We start from the raw sequence: 20,695 nt of genomic DNA, 5'->3' as shown, positions 1-20,695 counted from the left end.
AAAGTAAAGAGAGGACATGAAAAACTATTGGCAGGTAAAATCAAGGAAAACCCAAAAGATGTTTTATCAGTACATTAAGCGCAAGAGGATAACTAAGGAAAGGGTAGGGCTTGTCGGCGGTGTACAAAGGAACTTGCACATGGATGCAGAAAATGTGGTCAGGGTTTTTAATGTGTTTTTTTGTCTCTGTCTTCACAAAGGAGAGGGATGATGCAGACATTGTAGTAAAAGAGGACGAGTGTGAAATATTAGATACGATTAGCATAATGAAAGTGGATAAATTGCCAGGGCCAGATGGATTGCATCTCAGGTTGTTAAAGGAAGCCAGGGAGGAAATAGTAGTTGCGCCGAGGATCATCTTCAAATCCTCACTGGATAAGGGCGATGTGCCAGAGGATTGGAGGTCTGTGAAAATTATACCATTGTTTAAAAAGGGTGCGAGGTATAGGCCAAATAATTATAGTCTAAGTGTTGGTGGGTAAATTATTAGAATCTATTCAGAGGGACAAGGTAAACTGCCACTTAGAAAGGCATGGATTGATCAGGGATAGTCAGCATGGATTTGTTAAGGGAAGGTCATGTCTTACTAACTTAATCAAATTTTTTCAGGAAATAATAAGGAGGTTTGATGAGGGTAGTGCAGTAGATGTGGTCTACATGGATTTTAGTAAGGCATTTGACAAGGTCCCGCATGGCAGACTGGTCAGTAAAATGAAAGCCCACGGGATACAGGGGAATGTGGCAGCTTGGATCCAAAATTGGCTCAGTGACAGGAAACAAAGGGTAGCAGTCGACGGATGTTTTTGCGAATGGAAAGCTGTTTCCAGTGACATCCCACAGGGCTTCGTGTTGGGTCCCTTGGTGTTTGTGGTATATATTAATGATTTGGACTTGAATGTGGGAGGCATGCTTGGTAAATTTGCTGATGACACGAAAGTTAATAAGACAGGACCTTCCCTTAACAAATCTATGCTGACTATCCCTGATCAATCCGTGCCTTTCTAAGTGGCAGTTTACCCTGTCCCTGAGAATTGATTCTAATAATTTACCCACCACCGAGGTCAGACTGGAGAGTTTTTGTTACAGGTCTTGGAGTTCACTGTAGAGTCCTTGTTTGTAGGTGGATCTTGCTTTTTGTTGGGGTCCTGTATTTAAGAAAGCATGTACTGGCATTGGAGGCAGTTCAAAAGAGATTCACTAGGCTGATACTTGGGATGAAGGGGTTGACTTATCAAGAACGGCAAATCAGGTTAGGCCTTTATTCATTAGAGTTTAGAAGAAGGAGGGATGATTTTATTGAAACGTACAAGATTCTGGGGGGGCTTGACAGGGTAGATGTTGAGAAGATGCTTGCACTAGTGGGGGAATCTCAAACTAGGGGACATAGTTACAGAATAAGGGGACACTCATTTAGAACTGAGATGCAAAGGAATTTCTTCTCTCAGAGCTTGACAGGGTAGATGTTGAGAAGATGCTTGCACTAGTGGGGGAATCTCAAACTAGGGGACATAGTTACAGAATAAGGGGACACTCATTTAGAACTGAGATGCAAAGGAATTTCTTCTCTCAGAGCGGAGTGAATGTCAGGAATTCTCTACCCCAGAGAGTTGTGGAGACTAGATCACAAAGTATTTGAAGAGGAGGTAGATAGATTTTTGAAATATCGGGGAGTTGAGGGCTATGAGGAGCTGGCATGAAAGAGGAGTTGGGGTCTGGAACAAATCAGCCATGATCTTATTGAATGGCGGGGCAGGCTTGAGGGGACGAATGGCCTACTCCTGCTCCTATTTCTTATGTTCTTATGTAGCTGCTGTGTCCACAGTGACACATTGCTATAGTGTGAGATCGACCTTCAACAACTTGATAAACAAAGTTATTCACGGGAGTTTAAGCCGCACTTATTCTGGTTGCCTGTTTTAATGCTGTCAGAGATCCATTATTGTAAGTTTTTCAGTTTATTTTCAGTTTCCTCTCCTCAACGTGCAGACACCTGTCAGATCCATGATGATGGTGGCTTCTGGGATACTTCACCCAAGTACCCACTCTTCCCATGTCAGCAAACTATTCGACTGTAGGGGGCAGCACACCCAAGCCCAACACTGTTCGACTGTGGCATCCACACCTGTTGCCTTCAGAAATGGGAACCCTGGCTGAATTTTTACTCTTCTAGCTCTTCCCTCCCACCTCTCTTAAATTGCAGCATCCCTGTACCTAGGGTCAGTTAAGCCAGTACAGAACTGGAGCTGGAACCTTGTGGTCTCTATAGCTTAGTGTGGGACGTGGCACTGTGCAGCTCAGTTACACAAGGCCATTGGCTGGAGCTTGTAATTTACATAGAAAAACAGCAGACAGGAAAAGACCTTCTCGTCTGTCTCTTCAGTCCATTTAGCTGTGGTGCCCTATCGATCGGGTCATGAGAATCCTACCCACTAGGTGCCATGTAGTCTCCTGGGAGAAGCGAAATGTTTCACAAAATGTAGTGTTACATTATTAAAGCAAGTAAAATGCTGACCTGAAATGTATTATGTCAGTGGGCCGAATGGCCTCCTTCTTTGCCGTAAATTATTCCATGACTCCATGTCGCCGTATTCGAAGGGATTCTGACCCCATGTGCGCTCTTCATGTCCACGTCTCCTGATGCTTATGAAGACTCATTATATATTTATACTTTCCTAGATGGAGGGGGAGAGTGACAGTGATGAATCAGAGGAGGAGGATGAGGAGGTGGAGGAGAATGATGCTGAAGATGACGATGATGAAGATGATAGTGCTAGTGAGGAGGAAGTTGGAGAGGAGGAGGCTGTAGATGACAACTTTCGCATGGAATTGATGAAGGTTCTGCAGGCGGGACGCGGAGTGGTAAGTTTTGATCTTGGGTTAGGGTGAATCACAAATCGGGATTTGGGTAAACTGCTATATAGATGCAGTCAGAGCTGTTCTGACCTCTATTGATAGAAGGCGAGTACTACATGTCTTGCGAATGGAACTTGAAAACAGAAATCCACACTTCACCCCATTAATCGTTAACTGAAGTATTTAAATAAAACTTGCATTAATATAACACCTTTCAATTCCTCATGATGCGCCAAAGCACTTTCCAGCCAATGAATTATTTTTGATATGTCACTATTGCTTTGTAACAGCAATCGATAATTAGCAAGATCTCACAAACAGCAATGTGCTATTGATTGAGGATTCAATTATTGCCAGGACAGCAGGGAGAGCTGTCCTACTTTTATTCAAATAGTGTCATAGGATCTTTTACATCTGCCTAAGAGAGCAGATGGGGCCTCGGCCAATATCTCATCTGAAAGACAGTACCTCTGACAGTGCAGCACTCCCTCAGTACTGCTGTGATGTGTCAGCTTGGGTTATGTACTCAAATCCTGGAGCAGAGTTTGAGCTCATGACCTTGTGACTCAGTGGAGTGAGTGCTTCCACTGAGTTTAGCTGACACGGGAGCTGTATACAGGAACGATACCAGGTGCCTTTTCTACTTTGGTTTACCTGAGTGACACTGTAACAGCTCTGCTTTATAGAATCGGGCAGGTTTTGGTGAGAGTTAGATCAAAAATAGTTGGCGCCTTGGTTGCTGAATCGCACCCAAAGGAACCTTTTGAAATTGAAGCTGCAGCTTTGGTTATTAGGCATGCCTCTTTGTTCCCCCACAGTCCAAGGAAGGTGAGAGCAGTGATGAGGAGGAGGTGGATGATGAGACGATGATGGCGTTAGACAAGAACATCTCCTCCCTCTTCGCCGAACGCAAGAAGCGTTTTCAGGCCAAGAAAGATGAGGAGGCAAAGCTGAAGAAAGAGAAGACCCTGCGGACAGATTTTAAAATTAAGGTATGTGGGCGCTTCCCAAGGACATCTGGGGCTGTGGAGGACAACTGGCAAATAACGTGGAAGGAACAAAGGGAACATGCTTCGGATTAAACCCTAAAAGGAGCAGTTTTTATCCAAAATACCATTTTCAGAATTTATGATTTTCTTGGATCTCCATGGGGCTGCAAACATTTCTTTAGACTCAAAAGTCATAGAATAATTCACCACAGGAGACGATTTGGTCCATCGTGCCTATTTTGGGTCTTTGAAAGAGCTATCCAATTAGTCCCACTCTCCTGCCGTTTACCCCTAGCTCTGCAGATTTTTCCTTTTCAAGAATTTATCCAATTTCCTTTAGAAAGTTACTGTTGAATCTGCTTCCACCACCCATTCAGATAGTGCTTTCCAGGTCACAATGACTTGCTGTGTTTTAAAAAAAAAAAAATTCTCAATTCCCCTCTGGTTCTTTAAAAATAAAAATTAAGTATGTTGGTAAAAGGAAATCCATCTTTCAAGACCACACATTTAGAATTTTCACAGGAAATTGGTCGACTTAGCAGAATTTGTCCTGAATTGCTCTGATCTGCAGCCTGAAATTTAAAGGCAATTTACTGACCCCCTGCAGCTGCTTGTAACTTTCTCAGGTAAGTTACCTGGAATCCTTGCAGGAAGCACTTTGAACATCAGCCTTAAAGGGACAGGCCAGATTAACAGCTGTATTTCACAGCTGTACTCTGGATCCCAGCTTGCTTGTGGGCAGTGCCATAAGCACTTAGCCAGTGCTTAAAAAACAAATGCTAGTTTACTGCCATTTCACAGCAAACTAGCAAGTTAATCAAATGCTTTTTGTTTTAAATTTTTGGTCTTGAAATATGTAACCTGATATTGTAAGTATAGTTTGTCTATTCAGAATGACCCTCTTTAACCTTTGTGGACTTTGTGCATTTTACTCTGAACAAAGTTGGTAATGCACGACTCCTCAATGGAGGGGGCTCAGTGTATCCTCCTGCCGACTGGTGCGGTTGTTGTATTCCGCTCTCTTTTGCCCCACTTCATTAACGCACTCACTGAGGAGTCAAAAATTCCCAATGGATGTACCCCTGCCCATGACTGTTGATCATTCTGAAATCGTCTTGATGATGCACTATCTTTGAACCTGTGCTGTCTTGATCTGTAACTTCACAGGCCAAGCAATAGTGCTAAAGTAAATACTTGTTATAACTGGGGCTTCTCAGCAGTGCAAACTGGGCTGTTCTTTTAAAAGCAAGTCACATAGTCATCTAAACTTTAAGAAGGTAAGTTATCTAATAAAATCCAGAAAATCAACCATCATTCAACAATTCTGTGTTTCTATAGGGATCAAAGGATATGGGGGGAAAGTGGGAACAGGTTATTGAGTTGGATGATCAGCCATGGTCATAATGAATGGCGGAGCAGGCTCGAAGGGTCGAATGGCCTACTCCTGCTCCTGTTTTCTATGTTTTATGTTTCTAAAAGCACACGATACAATCCTGGTGTGGTATGATTCTCAATGATGCCAGAATTAACTACAAGTTCCCCTGTTTTGGGTTCAGCGACTGTTGCTTTGAGTGTTTAAAATCCAGCTTTTTTAGTTGTCATGCTTAGTAAGCTGGCTGTTTCATGTGTTTCTGCATATTTGTTCATGGCTCTGGGATGTCACTAAATGTGGCATTTGCTGCTGTTTCTCCTCCTTCTCCTGACTGTTAGGTGACAGACTACCACAGTATCCAAATACAACAGAAAAGGCTGTGATAGAACTGCACAACTGTGGCCACTGGGCATGGAGTTTCTCTACTGTCCCTCCCTTTGGTGGAAATAACAAGTCCTCTATGGGGAGCTGATAGTGGAGTTCCCTCATTCTAGCATGTCAAACATTTGAGTGGTCTTTGCATTTGCTTGAGATTGTAATGCATATCACACTTGGTGAACAACACTGACATAAGATATTCCCAATCCCAGGACAAAGACCACAACAGCAAGGAGAGCTGAAAGCAGTTTTCTCTTTTTTTTTTGTTGAGAGTTTGTTCATGTATTTGAATGATGTGATCTTCCCTCCTCTTCTAATGGGACTGTGCATTCTTGTCTCTGTGTGTTTGGACTGTTTCCTACACTGGGGCTTATCTCCTGGTGTTCTGTCCCTATGTTCTAATAGACTCTCCTCTTGGTTTTCTTCAGGTCCTAGACCTCATTGAAGTGTTCCTTGCGCGACAGCCTGAAAGCTCGCTTGTCTTTGACATCATTGAGCCCTTGATTGCAATCATTGAAGAAAGCCCGAGCTCACACTCAGACCAGCAGGAGCAAGATTTCCTCCGCAAGACTGCAGACATCTTCAAGTCAGTGATTACTTTCTCCCAATGATTTTGGCGACCATTTAGTTCTTACTTTCTCCTCAGTGCTGTTGTAGTAATTATGCTGTAGTAAGATCCTCTGGGGCTATGATATAAAAGAAAGGAGTTGGGACCATATATACTGTTCCTGTGCTGCTAATTTAAGATAGATCTTAATTTGGGACAGTGACTGTAGAATAAGAGTTCTGGGTTCTCAGAGCAACCTGCAATTTAATCCTAAATCCTGCTTCATCCTTGTGGTTGAGGATGAATTGATCTGCGGGGGCAGGGGTCCATCCATGCATTGCTGAAGCACACCTCGACTGCTGCAACAAGTGGTGTTGGTGCATCTCTACAGGATTCTGACAGTGACTTATGCAGCAGCTTCTGTGTGTCGAGTTGTAGGTCATGGCGACCTGCTCCCATGAATACTATTGACAAAATGAATTTATCACTTAGCAAATGTGCACCTTAACTAAACCTCCATAGGAGACCCGGTGGGGAGTTTGTGTCATTGTAATTAAATGGTGATCCTTATTAAAGGAACAGATGTATGTCATTCAGCCCATCGATCAGAACTTCCTCTGTACCAGAGTCTCTAAGGCCACTGGAGCTCTGGCTACTTGTTTGGGACAGTGGTTTTGATAAACACGCCTGCCTTTTGTACCCCTTTATACCTTCAGCTCTGTCAAGTAGGTCCTGTTATGGCAACATTCTCCTATTATCTATAACTTCCTGTGACTTCCACTCCTGCCCTGCCCACACCCCCCATTCCCCACCACTCCTCCACCCTCAAATTGAAAGATCTGTTCTCCTGCAGGAATCAGCTGTGCAAAGCCAAGCGTTACTGCCGGGAAATCTCTGAGATGAAGGAGGACCTCCACAAGTTGATGGAGCGATTGCTGAATCGAGCCTGTAAGCAGCCAGACTCTTCGGTATCACTTTACTGCTTCAGGTACAACATATCAATGAAAAACTGCTCGGGTCAGGGTCCTCGGAGAGGGCTGGACTGCTCGGGTCAGGGTCCTCGGAGAGGGCTGGACTGCTCGGGTCAGGGTCCTCGGAGAGGGCTGGACTGCTCGGGTCAGGGTCCTCGGAGAGGGCTGGACTGCTCGGGTCAGGGTCCGCGGAGAGGGCTGGACTGCTCGGGTCAGGGTCCGCGGAGAGGGCTGGACTGCCTGGGTCAGGGTCCGCGGAGAGGGCTGGGCTGCTCTGGTCAGGGTCCGCGGAGAGGGCTGGACTGCTCGGGTCAGGGTCCGCGGAGAGGGTTGGACTGCTCGGGTCTGGGTCTGTGGAGAGGGCTGGACTGCTCGGGTCTGGGTCCGCGGAGAGGGCTGGACTGCTCGGGTCAGGGTCCTCGGAGAGGGTTGGACTGCTCGGGTCTGGGTACTCGGAGAGGGCTGGACTGCTCGGGTCAGGGTCCTCTGAGAGGGTTGGACTGCTCTGGTCAGGGTCCTCGGAGAGGGCTGGACTGCTCGGGTCAGGGTCCTCTGAGAGGGCTGGACTGCTCGGGTCAGGGTCCGCGGAGAGTGCTGGACTGCTCGGGTCAGAGTCCTCGGAGAGGGCTGGACTGCTCGGGTCTGGGTCCGTGGAGAGGGCTGGACTGCTCGGGTCAGGGTCCGCGGAGGGCTGGACTGCTCGGGTCAGGGTCCGCAGAGAGGGCTGGACTGCTCGGGTCAGGGTCCGCAGAGAGGGCTGGACTGCTCGGGTCAGGGTCCTTGGAGAGGGCTGGACTGCTCGGGTCAGGGTCCTTGGAGAGGGCTGGACTGCTCGGGTCAGGGTCCTCGGAGAGGGCTGGACTGCTCGGGTCAGGGTCCTCGGAGAGGGCTGGACTGCTCGGGTCAGGGTCCTCGGAGAGGGCTGGACTGCTCGGGTCAGGGTCCTCGGAGAGGGCTGGACTGCTCGGGTCAGGGTCCTCGGAGAGGGCTGGACTGCTCGGGTCAGGGTCCTCGGAGAGGGCTGGACTGCTCGGGTCAGGGTCCTCGGAGAGGGCTGGACTGCTCGGGTCAGGGTCCTCGGAGAGGGCTGGACTGCTCGGGTCAGGGTCCTCGGAGAGGGCTGGACTGCTCGGGTCAGGGTCCTCGGAGAGGGCTGGACTGCTCGGGTCAGGGTCCTCGGAGAGGGCTGGACTGCTCGGGTCAGGGTCCTCGGAGAGGGCTGGACTGCTCGGGTCAGGGTCCTCGGAGAGGGCTGGATTGCTCGGGTCAGGGTCCGCGGAGAGGGCTGGACTGCTCGGGTCAGGGTCCTCGGAGAGGGCTGGACTGCTCGGGTCAGGGTCCTCGGAGAGGGCTGGACTGCTCGGGTCAGGGTCCTCGGAGAGGGCTGGACTGCTCGGGTCAGGGTCCTCTGAGAGGGCTGGACTGCTCGGGTCAGGGTCCTCTGAGAGGGCTGGACTGCTCGGGTCAGGGTCCTCTGAGAGGGCTGGACTGCTCGGGTCAGGGTCCGCGGAGAGGGCTGGACTGCTCGGGTCAGGGTCCGCGGAGAGGGCTGGACTGCACGGGTCAGGGTCCGCGGAGAGCGCTGGACTGCTCGGGTCAGGGTCCGCGGAGAGCGCTGGACTGCTCGGGTCAGGGTCCGCGGAGAGCGCTGGACTGCTCGGGTCAGGGTCCGCGGAGAGGGCTGGACTGCTCGGGTCAGGGTCCGCGGAGAGGGCTGGACTGCTCGGGTCAGGGTCCGCGGAGAGGGCTGGACTGCTCGGGTCAGGGTCCGCGGAGAGGGCTGGACTGCTCGGGTCAGGGTCCGCGGAGAGGGCTGGACTGCTCGGGTCAGGGTCCGCGGAGAGGGCTGGACTGCTCGGGTCAGGGTCCGTGGAGAGGGCTGGACTGCTCGGGTCAGGGTCCGCGGAGAGGGCTGGACTGCTCGGGTCAGGGTCCTCGGAGAGGGCTGGACTGCTCGGGTCAGGGTCCGCGGAGAGGGCTGGACTGCTCGGGTCAGGGTCCTCGGAGAGGGCTGGACTGCTCGGGTCAGGGTCCTCGGAGAGGGCTGGACTGCTCGGGTCAGGGTCCTCGGAGAGGGCTGGACTGCTCGGGTCAGGGTCCTCTGAGAGGGCTGGACTGCTCGGGTCAGGGTCCTCTGAGAGGGCTGGACTGCTCGGGTCAGGGTCCTCTGAGAGGGCTGGACTGCTCGGGTCAGGGTCCGCGGAGAGGGCTGGACTGCTCGGGTCAGGGTCCGCGGAGAGGGCTGGACTGCACGGGTCAGGGTCCGTGGAGAGCGCTGGACTGCTCGGGTCAGGGTCCGCGGAGAGCGCTGGACTGCTCGGGTCAGGGTCCGCGGAGAGGGCTGGACTGCTCGGGTCAGGGTCCGCGGAGAGGGCTGGACTGCTCGGGTCAGGGTCCGCGGAGAGGGCTGGACTGCTCGGGTCAGGGTCCGCGGAGAGGGCTGGACTGCTCGGGTCAGGGTCCGCGGAGAGGGCTGGACTGCTCGGGTCAGGGTCCGCGGAGAGGGCTGGACTGCTCGGGTCAGGGTCCGCGGAGAGGGCTGGACTGCTCGGGTCAGGGTCCGTGGAGAGGGCTGGACTGCTCGGGTCAGGGTCCGCGGAGAGGGCTGGACTGCTCGGGTCAGGGTCCGCGGAGAGGGCTGGACTGCTCGGGTCAGGGTCCGCGGAGAGGGCTGGACTGCTCGGGTCAGGGTCCGCGGAGAGGGCTGGACTGCTCGGGTCTGGGTCCTCGGAGAGGGCTGGAGTGCTCGGGTCTGGGTCCTCGGAGAGGGCTGGAGTGCTCGGGTCTGGGTCCTCGGAGAGGGCTGGACTGCTCGGGTCAGGGTCCTCGGAGAGGGCTGGACTGCTCGGGTCTGGGTCCTCGGAGAGGGCTGGACTGCTCGGGTCAGGGTCCACGGTGAGAACTGGTTGTCCGGGTCAGGCTGCACGGTGAGGGCTGGACTGCTTGGGTCCAAGCGTGGGGGTGTTGTTATCTGTTGGCACACAGTTCCACACATCACCAATGATGGGAGAATGTGGGTTTGGTTTGTGTGTCAATTTTCTTTTTTTTTAAATCTGCCAATGCAAAACTTACTTCAAAGCTATTTTGGATCAGTGTATAGCTATGCCAGAATGAAAGACTTGCATTTATATAAGGCCTTTCAGAAGCTCAGGGCATCCCAAAGCACTTTACAACTAATTAATTGTTTTTTTAAGTGTAGTTATGGTTGTAGTGTAGGAAATGCAGCAGGTAATTTGTACACAACAAGGTCCCACAAGCAGCAGTGAGATATATGACCCGATATATGTGTAGAAATGCAGCAAGACCTGGACAATATCCAGGCTTGGGCTGATAAGTGGCAAGTTACATTTATGCCACACAAGTGCCAGGCAATGACCATCTCCAACAAGAATCTAACCATCTCCCCTTGACATTCAACAGCATTACCATTTCTGAATCCCCCACTATCAACATCCTAGGGGCCACCATTGACCAGAAACTGAACTGGAGTAGCCATATAAATACCGTGGCTACAAGAGCAGGTCAGAGGCTAGGAATCCTGAGGCGAGTAACTCACCTCCTGACTCCCCAAAGCCTGTCCACCATCTACAAGGCACAAGTCAGGAGTGTGATGGAATACTCTCCACTTGCCTGGATGGGTGCAGCTCCAACAACACTCAAGAAGCTCGACACCATCCAGGACAAAGCAGCCCACTTGATTGGCACCCCATCTACAAACATTCACTCCCTCCACCACCGACGCACAGTGGCAGCAGTGTGTACCATCTACAAGATGCACTGCAGCAATGCACCAAGGCTCCTTAGACAGCACCTTCCAAACCCGCGACCTCTACCAACTAGAAGGACAAGGGCAGCAAATATATGGGAACACCACCACCTGCAAGTTCCCCTCCAAGTCACACACCATCCTGACTTGGAACTATATCACCGTTCCTTCACTGTCGCTGGATCAAAATCCTGGAACTCCCTTCCTAACAGCACTGTGGGTATACCTACCCCAAATGGACTGCAGCAGTTCAAGAAGGCAGCTCACCACCACCTTCTCAAGGGCAATTAGGGATGGGCTATAAATGCTGGCCTGGCCAGTGACGCCTACATCCCATGAATGAATAAAAAAAAATAATCTGTTTTTGTGATGTTGGTTGAGGGATAAATATTGGCCAGGACAAAGGGGGAACTGCCCTGCTCTTTTATGGCCATCTGAATGAGCAGATGGAGCCTTGTGCGATCACATCTCATCAGAAAGGCTGCACCTCCGACAGTGCATCACTCCCTCAGTACTGCATTGAAGTGGCAGCATACATTTTGTGCACAAGTCTCTACAGTAGGATTTGAGCCCAAGACCTGCTGACTCAGTTGTCAGTGCTACCTCTAAACCACAGCTAACAGCAAGAAGGATCAATCTCCAGTCAGTGGCACATTAGCTGATTTCAGCAGGGTGGTAATTAGATTGACCATTGGCATCTGGACCTCTCGGTCAGGAATGGGGACATGGACTGGCCTTTCAGTTCCTGATCTCTAGTCAGTGACCCATCATCTGTGATGGCCCTGTGAGCAGTCTGATATTGACAGTTGAGGCGCACACCTGGCTAATGGTTGTTTGGACTGCTGGTGTCCACCTGTGGAATTGTGCATCAGGGATGGGAGAAAATTGCCGCAGAGCCAAATAGAGCTGTTTTTCATGCAAATATGCCTATGGTGATTTTTAAAAAAAACAATAGAAGTAAGGCATGATGTTGTCACACTCCTACACGGGAGTAAATACACATTGTATTCTTAAGAATAAGTGAGTGTGGAGGGTAGAGGGTATTGGGGCAGTGTGTACCTATCTTAAAACCTTGTATTCTACACTTGTTAGTAATTTATGATGGAAATATGCAATGTCCGAATTTATAATAGAAACTGCGAGTTAAAAGTTGTTGTCGTGTACTTAAACCTTCTCAGTGGTGGCACTCAAATCCCTCCTTTATTTAGTACGTTTCTTTTAACATAATCTGTTAATGGGTTGGGGGAGAGGGTTCCTATGGAGGGTGCAGCGAGAGTCATGACCAGAGCACCATGGATGGCTCATCTGTGCAGGGAGGGAGGAGAAAAGACTGGAGAGCAATAGTGGTAGGGGAACAGACAGACGTTTCTGTGGTCGCAGATGTGATTCCAGGATGGTATGTTGCCTCCTTGGTGCAAGGGTCATGGATATCACCAAGTGGCTGCAGAGCATTCTAGAGGGCAAGGGTGCACAGCCAGTGGTCGTGGTCCACATTGGTGCCAACGATATAGGTAGAAAAAGGGCTGAGGTCCTGCAGGCTGAGTTTAGGGAGTTAGGAAAGAGATTAGCAAGCAGGACCTCAAAGGTAGTAATCTCCAGATTACTCCCAAGGCCACATGCCATTGAGTATAGAAATCGGAGAATACACCAAAGGAATGCGTGGCTGGAGAGATGATGCAGGAGGGAGAGCTTCAGATTTCTGGGGCATTCTGGGGAACATGGAACCTGTACAAGCTGGACAGTCTGCATCTGAACAGGACTGGATGAATATCCTTGCAGAAAGATTTGCTAGTGCTGTTCGGGATGGTTTGAACTAGATTGGCAGGGGGATAGGAACCTGTGGGTAGTTTCAGATGGGACAATTTCAGAGCAGGGAACGGGAGGCAGAAAATTAGCAAGTGACTCTGAAAGACAGAAGAAGCAAAGGTTAAAAAGTGTACAGCACAGCAATTTGGCAGTGTTAAAAGGTATTTATTTGGATGCAAGGGGTATAGTAAATAAAGCCGATGAGCTGAGGGCACAGATAGACACGTGGTAGCATGATATTGCTATAATGGAAACATGGCTTATAGAGGGACAAAAATGGCAGCTCAACATCCCTGGATATAGAGTTTTCAGGCAGGAAAAAAGAGGGGGTGTAGCATTATTGGTTAAAGAATCAATTATAGCAGTGAGGAGGGATGATATGCTAACTGAATCATCAAATGAGGCCATATGCGTTGAGCTCAAAAATAAAAAAGGGGCAGCTACACTACTAAGAGTGTACTTCGACCCCCAAATAGCGAGAGGGAGATAGAAGAACAAATATGTAGGCAAATTTCTGATTGCAAAAACAATAGAGCAGTAATAGTTGGGGATTTCAACTATCTCAATATCAACTGGGATAAAACAGTATGAAGGGCACAGAGGGGTCAAAATTCTTGAACTGCGTTCAAGAGATCTTTTTTAGCCAGCATGTAACAAGCTCAATGAGAGGGGGCACAATTCTAGATTTAGTCTTCAGTAATGAAGCTGGGCAAGTGGATGAAGTACCAGTGGGTAACCATTTTGGAGATAGTGACCATAATACGATTAGATTTCGCATTGTTATGGGGAAAAAAGACATAGATAGAACAGGTATAAAGGTTCTAAATTGGGGGAAGGCAAATTTTACAAAACTGAGTTGATCTGGTGAAAGTGGACTAGATACAGCTACTTGAAGGAAAATCAGTGGCAAACCAGTGGGAGGCATTCAAAGGTGAGATTCTACAGGCACAGTGTAGGCATGTCCCCACAAAGAAAAAGGGTGGTACTGCCAAATCTAGAATCCCCTGGTTATCTAGAAGCTTACAGGATAAGATAAAGTAGAAAAAGAAAGCTTATGACGATCACAAAAAACTTAATACTTTAGAAAGTTTTGAAGAGTATAGAAAGTGCAGAGGTGAAGAAGAAAAGGAAATTAGGAAAGCAAAGAGAGGACATGAAAAATATAGGCAGGTAAAATCAAGGAAAACAGAACAAGAGGATAACTAGCGAAAGGATAGGGCCTATCAGTGATGTAGAAAGTAACTTATACATGGATGCAGAAGATATGGGCAGAGTTCTTCAGTACTTTGTCTGTGTCTTCACAAAGGAGAGGGATGATGCAGGCATTGTAGTTAAAGAGGAGGAGTGTGAAATATTAGATATGATAAGCATAATGAGAGAGGAAGTACGAGTGCAGGATTGTTCAACCTTCTTGGGCAGAGGACCGCTTTACGATTTTAGCTCGGCCCGGGGGCTGTTGAGCAAATTTCGAAATATAAAGGCATTAAAAATTTATCTTACGCATAAAAACAATAACAAATGTGCATTTTTGTGAAGAAGCTTTAAATGAGAAGACAAATTTATTGACTTACTTTCTCATCACTATTGAAAGCTGATTTAGTGACATATCTGGCATTATTGTTGCTTGCATAAGTAGTCAACTCTGCCCGCGCACTTGATGTAGCGATGCAGAGCACTCTGGATAGATGTACATCTTTCAGGAGTGAGATCTCTGTCACTGTCTGTCTCTGTGTTGCTCCCCCCTCCTCTCTGTGTTGCTCCCCCCTCCTCTCTGTGTTGCTCCCCCCTCCTCTCTGTGTTGCTCCCCCCTCCTCTCTGTGTTGCTCCCCCCTCCTCTCTGTGTTGCTCCCCCCTCCTCTCTGTGTTGCTCCCCCCTCCTCTCTGTGTTGCTCCCCCCTCCTCTCTGTGTTGCTCCCCCCTCCTCTCTGTGTTGCTCCCCCCTCCTCTCTGTGTTGCTCCCCCCTCCTCTCTGTCTCGCTTCCCCCCTTTTCTCTGTCTCGCTCTTCTCTCCCCCGCCGCCCCCCCCCCCCCCGTCTGTCTGTCTCTGACCGTTGCAAGGATATGGAGTGCTCAGCAGAACAACTTTGTGGTTTGTCAGTTTGTTTAAAACATCACGCTGGGCTTCACACCTGACAGCTGCTGAAGCAGGAACACACTTCTCAACATTGGACAGATTCGAGGTTTCCTGGTGGGCTTTTCAAAAATTCAGAAAACCCCGAATCTGTCCGATGTTGGGAAATGCGTTCCTGCTTCAGCAGCTGTCAGCTGTGAAACTGACAGCGTGATGTTTTTAAAAAGGCCGCTCTGCAGGAAGACAAAGGGAAATTTCCCAACTCCACTCATGGAGCATGGTGAGGATGAGGAACGACCGCAGGCCGGATGGAAACATTTGGCGGGCCGGGTCCTGGACTGCAGGCCCTATGTTGGACAGCCCTGTACTAGAGGGTCTGACATCTATAAAAGTGGATAAATCGCCGGGGCTGAATGGATTGTATCCCAGGCTGTTGAAGGAAACCAGGGAGGAAATAGCGAATGCTCTCAGGATCATTTTCAAACCTTCACTAGATACAGGTGAGGTACCAGAGGATTGGAGGTTTGCGAACATTGTACCATTGTTTAAAAAGGGTGCGAGCGATAGGTCAAATAAATATAGGCCAGTCATTCTGACCTCAGTGGTGGGCAAGTTATTAGCATCAATTCTGAGAGCTAGGATGAACTATCAGTTAGAAGGGTACGGATTAATCAGAGATAGTCAGCATGGATTTGTTAAGGGAAAGTCATGTCGTACCAACTGAATCGAATTTTTTGAGGAAGTAACAGGGAGGATTGATGAGGTTAGTGCATGGATGTTGTCGATGGATTTTACTAAGGCATTTGACAAGGTCCCACATGGCAGACTGGTCAGGGGAATGTGGCGAGTTGTATCCAAAATTGGCTCAGTGACAGGAAACAAAGGGTAATCACAGAATTGTTACAGTGTAGAAAGAGGCCATTCGGCTGATTGTGTCCACACTGGCTCTCTGAAAGAGCACTTCCCTCAATTCCATTCCCCTGCCTTCTCCCCGTAACCCTGCACATTCTTTCTTTTCGTACAATTGTCTAATTCCCTTTTGAATGCTTTAGTTGAACCTGCCTCCACCACGTTCTCAAGCAGCACATTCCAGACCTTAACCATTTGCTGCATGAAAAAGTTTTTCTTCATGTCACTTTTACTTCTCTTACCAAATACTTTAAATCTTTTTCCTCTTGTTCTCGATCCTTTCATGAGTGGGAACAGTTTCTCTCTATCTATTTTGTTCAGACCCCTCATGATTTTGAATTCCTCTATCAAACTACCTCTCAGCCTTCTCTTCTCCAAGGAAAACAGTCCTAACTTCTCCAATCTGTCATCATAACTGAAATTCCTCATCCCTGGAACCATTCTCGTGAATCCTTTCTGTACTCTCTCCAATGCCCTCATGTCTTCACGTCTTTCCTAAAGTGCAACGCCCCGAACTGGACGCAATACTCCAGCTGAGGCTGAACTAGTGTCTTATACAAGTTCAATATAACTTCCTTGCTCTTGTACTCTATGCCCCCGTTAATAAAGCCCAGGATACTTTTTGCTTTATTAACCGTTCTCTCAACCTGTCCTGCCACCTTCAATGACTTGTGCACATATACACCTAGGTCCCTCTGCTGCTGCTCCCCTTTCAGAATTGTACCCTTTATTTTATATTGTCTCTCCATGTTCTTCCTACCAAAATGAATCACTTCACATTTCTCTGCATTGAATTTCACCTGCCACCAACTTGTCTATGTCCTTTTGAAGTTCTACACTATCCTCCTCACAGTTCACAATGCTTCCAAGTTTCATATCATCTGCAAACTTTGAAACTGTGCCCTGTACACCAAGGTCTAGGTCATTGATATATATCAGGAAAAGCAAGGGTCCCAACACTGATCCCTGGGGAACTCCACTACAAACCTTCCTCCAGTCTGAAAAACATCCATTAACCATTCATCTTTGTATCTTGTCACTCAGCCAAATTTCGTATCCATGTTACTACCGTCCCTTTTATTCCATGAGCTACATGTTTGCTCGCCAGTCTGTTGTGTGGCACTGTATCAAACGCCTTTTGAAAGTTCATGTACATCACATCAACAGCATTACCCTCATCAATCCTCTCTGTTACCTCCACAAAAACACCAGCAAGTTAGTTAAAACATAATTTTCCCTGAAGGAATCCATGCTGGCTTTCCTTAATTAACTCGCATTTGTCCATATAATGGTCAACGTATGTTTTTGTGAATGGAAAGCGGTTTCCACTGGCATTCCACGTGGCTCAGTGTTGGGTCCCTTGCTGTTTGTGGTATATATTAATGATTTGGACTTAAATGTGGGAGACATGATTGGGAAATTTGCAGATGACACAAAAATTGGCCGTGTAGTTGATAGTGAAAAAGGTAGCTGTAAACTCCAGAATGATATCAGTGGTTTGGTTGAGTGGGCGGAAAAGTGGCAAATGGAATTCAATCTGGAGAAGTGTGTGGTAATGCATTCAGGGAGGGCAAATAAAGCAAAGGAATACACAATAAACAGAGGAGGATATTGAGAGGGGTAGAGGAAGTAAGAGACCTTGGAGTGCATGTCCACAGGTCCCTGAAGGTGGCAGGACAGGTAGATAAAGTGAAGAAGGCATGGAATGCTTTCCTTTATTGGCCGAGGTTAGAATACAAAAGCAGGGATGTAATGCTGGAACTGTATAAAACACTGGTTAGGCCACAGCTGGAGTATTGCGCACAGTTCTGGTCACCACATTAAGGAAGGACCTAATGGGCGGCACAGTGGCGCAGTGGTTAGCACTGCAGCCTCACAGCTCCAGGGACCCGGGTTCGATTCTGGGTACTGCCTGTGTGGAGTTTGCAAGTTCTCCCTGTGTCTGCGTGGGTTTTCTCCGGGTGCTCCGGTTTCCTCCCACAAGCCAAAAGACTTGCAGGTTGGTAGGTAAATTGGCCATTATAAATTGTCACTAGAATAGGTAGGTGGTAGGGAAACACAGGGGCAGGTGGGGATGTTTGGTAGGAATATGGGATTCGTGTAGGATTAGTATAAATGGGTGGTTGATGGTCGGCACAGACTCGGTGGGCCGAAGGGCCTGTTTCAGTGCTGTATCTCTAATCTAATCTAATTGCTTTGGAGAGAGTGCAGAGAAGTTTTGCAAGAATGTTGCCAGGGCTTAAAAGTTGCAGCTATGAGCAAAGATTGGATAGACTAGGGTTGTTTTCCTTAGAACAGAGGAGGCTGCGGGGTGACTTAATTGAGGTGTACAAAATTATGAGGGGCCTAGAGTAGACAAGGACCTGTTTCCCCTAATGGAGAGGTCAATTACTGGGGGCATAGATTTAAGGTGATTAGTAGAAGGATTAGAGGGGACATGAGGAAAAACACTTTCACCTAGAGGGTGGTGGGTGTCTGGAATTCACTGCCAGGAACGCTGGTGGAGGCAGAAACCCTCAACTCATTTAAATGGTACCTGGACCTGCACCTGAAGTGCTGTAACCTGCAAGGATATGGACCAGGTGCTGGAAGGTGGGATTAGAATGGGCGGCTAGTTTTTTCAGCCGGTGCAGACACGATGGGCTGAATGATCTCTTTCTGTGCTGTAACTTTTCTATGGTTCTTTGTTACCTTTGCTCAGTTGGTGGGGCTTTCACCTCTGAGTTAAAAGGTTGTGGGTTCAAGTCCCACTCCAGGACTTGGGTACAGCACCAAAATTGGCACTTCAGTATAATGCTGAGAGAATGCTGCACTGTCATTGGGATGAGACATTAAACCAAAGCCCTGTCTGTGCTTGTGCGTGGATGTAAAAGATCCCATGGCATTACTGTAAAGAAAAGCAGGGAGTTCTCCCAGTCAATATTTATCCCTCAACTAACATCACTGAAACTGGCCATCCATCACTATACTGTTTGTGGAACCTTTCTGTGAACAAATTGGTTGCCATGTTTGTTTTGAAAGGAACAGGAACTACACTTTCAAAGTACCTCATTGACTGACACACTGTGAGATTTCCTGAGAACATGAAGAGTGCTGTAGAAAGCAAGCTCTTCCTTTACCAAAGAGTCGAGATTTTGAGTCTGTGGTACAGTTTAGTTTAATTCGTCTTATGGAACCGAATTGGAGAAACCCTGAGCCATCTTTGATCTCTATTATTGTCCAATTTCCAGTTCATTGTGTGTAAAGCACTGAACATTCTGTCTGTTTGTACAGAAAAGTCCCAGAGTTCTGGTGAATCATATACCAGCAATGTGTGTATGTTCTACACATCCTGCCCCCAAAAAGCCGGGCTGCTTGCAGCCCACGTCCGAAATACGTGAAATTGTGCAATCTCATTGCTGGGCTTTGCTTTCATTAACCCTCGTATCTCAAGCCTGGTGTTTGGCTGAATATCCTAAAAACTATGAGATGGGTTTTCTGGATTTGGTTTTCCAGGGTAAGCAGTAACATTTCATTTCTTGGCTTGTTAGCAGAAACAAATGAACAAGAATGTTGAATTGAGGTGTTTTCAGCTGGGCTGATTGTTCCTAATCATTTCATTACCTGTGTTTGGCAGTGGAGCCCTTTATCTCTTCAGAGTTCTGAAAGGAAACCCGACCCATCCTGCAGCACTTGGCGCATGTAAAGAGAAGGAAGAGCAAGATGGGCCTTCGAAAACTGAAACTGGGAAGGTATGCAGATCAGACTGGGGAATGGGGAGTTGTCTGTGGGGCCAACCTGTGATATTTGTTAGTGCCACTGATGCTCGTAGCAAGCAGTAAAAATCCATTGAGGATTCTAATGCTGTCGGTCATTTACATTCTGGAAAAAATGATTTACACAAAAGAAACAAAGAAAAATAACTTTCCTCATTAAGGTGAGAGCCGTCAAGTGTTGAGGAAAGAAAATGTTTCCACTTTTAGCACCCAGAATAGGTGCTGAGAATTCCTACACCAAGTATCACATAACTGAAAGAGGAGGTCTCTAGTCTGCCCCAACAATCTGCTTCAGTTCAAGAGCAATCCCTGCTGCACCCATATGAACAATTCCTTTTCCCAACATTAGCCTCCTTGTCTCACCAATGTGGCTTGGGCTAAGTAACTGGCCCCCGAGACTCCCCTGACTCATTACTGCTGTAGATCCAGTGGAAAGAAGAAGCTTTCTTGTCAGTTCTGGGTCTGCTCAAGCACTTGCCTCACAGGTGAAAGGACAATGCACAAAACCACTGCAGTACCAGCACCTCCAGATTCTCTTTTAATGAGACCCCAACTCAAGGTTCCTGCATACAAAAATACAAGTCAAATTAGGCAGCATAAAGTATTGGTGTTAGAGTTTGGTATAGGCTGATAAATGTCGGTCACACCCAGATATTTTTTTCTATCGCACATGCTCCCTCTTTGTCTCATGCTCTGTTACCCTCCCTCCCTCTGTCAGTGACTTAAGTGTTTAGAATGCAAATCACTGTTAGCTCTCAGTTAAATCTCACAAAGGTATTGCCAGTCCATATCAAAACTATGCTCCTCTCTTCTCTTCCCCCCCCCCCCCCCCTCCACCCCCAATTCGCTTCCTTCCTGTTTCTTTCATCCTCCTTACACCTTGCCTCACTCATACTTTTCCAGATCTCTCGAGTTTCCTTGTACAGCCTTCAGGCTTTACCTTGTGGTTTACTCTGCTCAATCTTGCTGGGATCCATCCTGCCTTTTCAGTAAAGAACTGCTGACTGTTAATACACAATACTCTCGAATTTGATGGTGTAGTTCAGTTTTTAGTTTTTAATTCTCATTCTCATCCTTCAGTGTAAATATATCTAACGTGTAATTTTCACCATAATATCAAAACAGAAACTTGATATAGCCTGTAATTTTCATTCCGCAGCTGCCTGCCTGTGCAGATGTGTGTTGTATGTTTTTCAAGCGATGAAATGCTCTGAATTTTTTTTTTGTTTTGGACAGGCTCGGTCTACACACAGGTGGTGGTGGGAGATCTCTCTCAGA

The 20,695-nt window shown here is 47.9% G+C and overlaps 1 protein-coding gene and 1 non-coding gene across 2 annotated transcripts in view; both read left to right on the top strand.

Annotated features, from left to right (window-relative positions):
* The window catches only part of mybbp1a (MYB binding protein (P160) 1a), a 130,035-nt gene that overhangs the window by 83,338 nt on the left and 26,002 nt on the right, over window positions 1–20,695 (top strand). The window contains exons 17-21 of the mRNA XM_068010081.1: window positions 2,677–2,859; window positions 3,672–3,845; window positions 6,021–6,178; window positions 6,993–7,127; window positions 19,279–19,393. Of these exons, the coding sequence (XP_067866182.1) occupies window positions 2,677–2,859; window positions 3,672–3,845; window positions 6,021–6,178; window positions 6,993–7,127; window positions 19,279–19,393 (765 nt within the window). The remainder of the gene's footprint in view (window positions 1–2,676; window positions 2,860–3,671; window positions 3,846–6,020; window positions 6,179–6,992; window positions 7,128–19,278; window positions 19,394–20,695) is intronic.
* LOC137346918 (small nucleolar RNA SNORA50) lies at window positions 4,964–5,100 on the top strand. The gene has a single exon (XR_010968823.1). It is a non-coding gene; the product is annotated as a small nucleolar RNA SNORA50 (small nucleolar RNA).

The sequence above is a fragment of the Heterodontus francisci genome, chromosome 30, assembly GCF_036365525.1.
Source record: "Heterodontus francisci isolate sHetFra1 chromosome 30, sHetFra1.hap1, whole genome shotgun sequence".
In the NCBI taxonomy this organism is placed as follows: domain Eukaryota; kingdom Metazoa; phylum Chordata; class Chondrichthyes; order Heterodontiformes; family Heterodontidae; genus Heterodontus; species Heterodontus francisci.
This window is presented reverse-complemented; position numbering and strand designations above follow the sequence as displayed.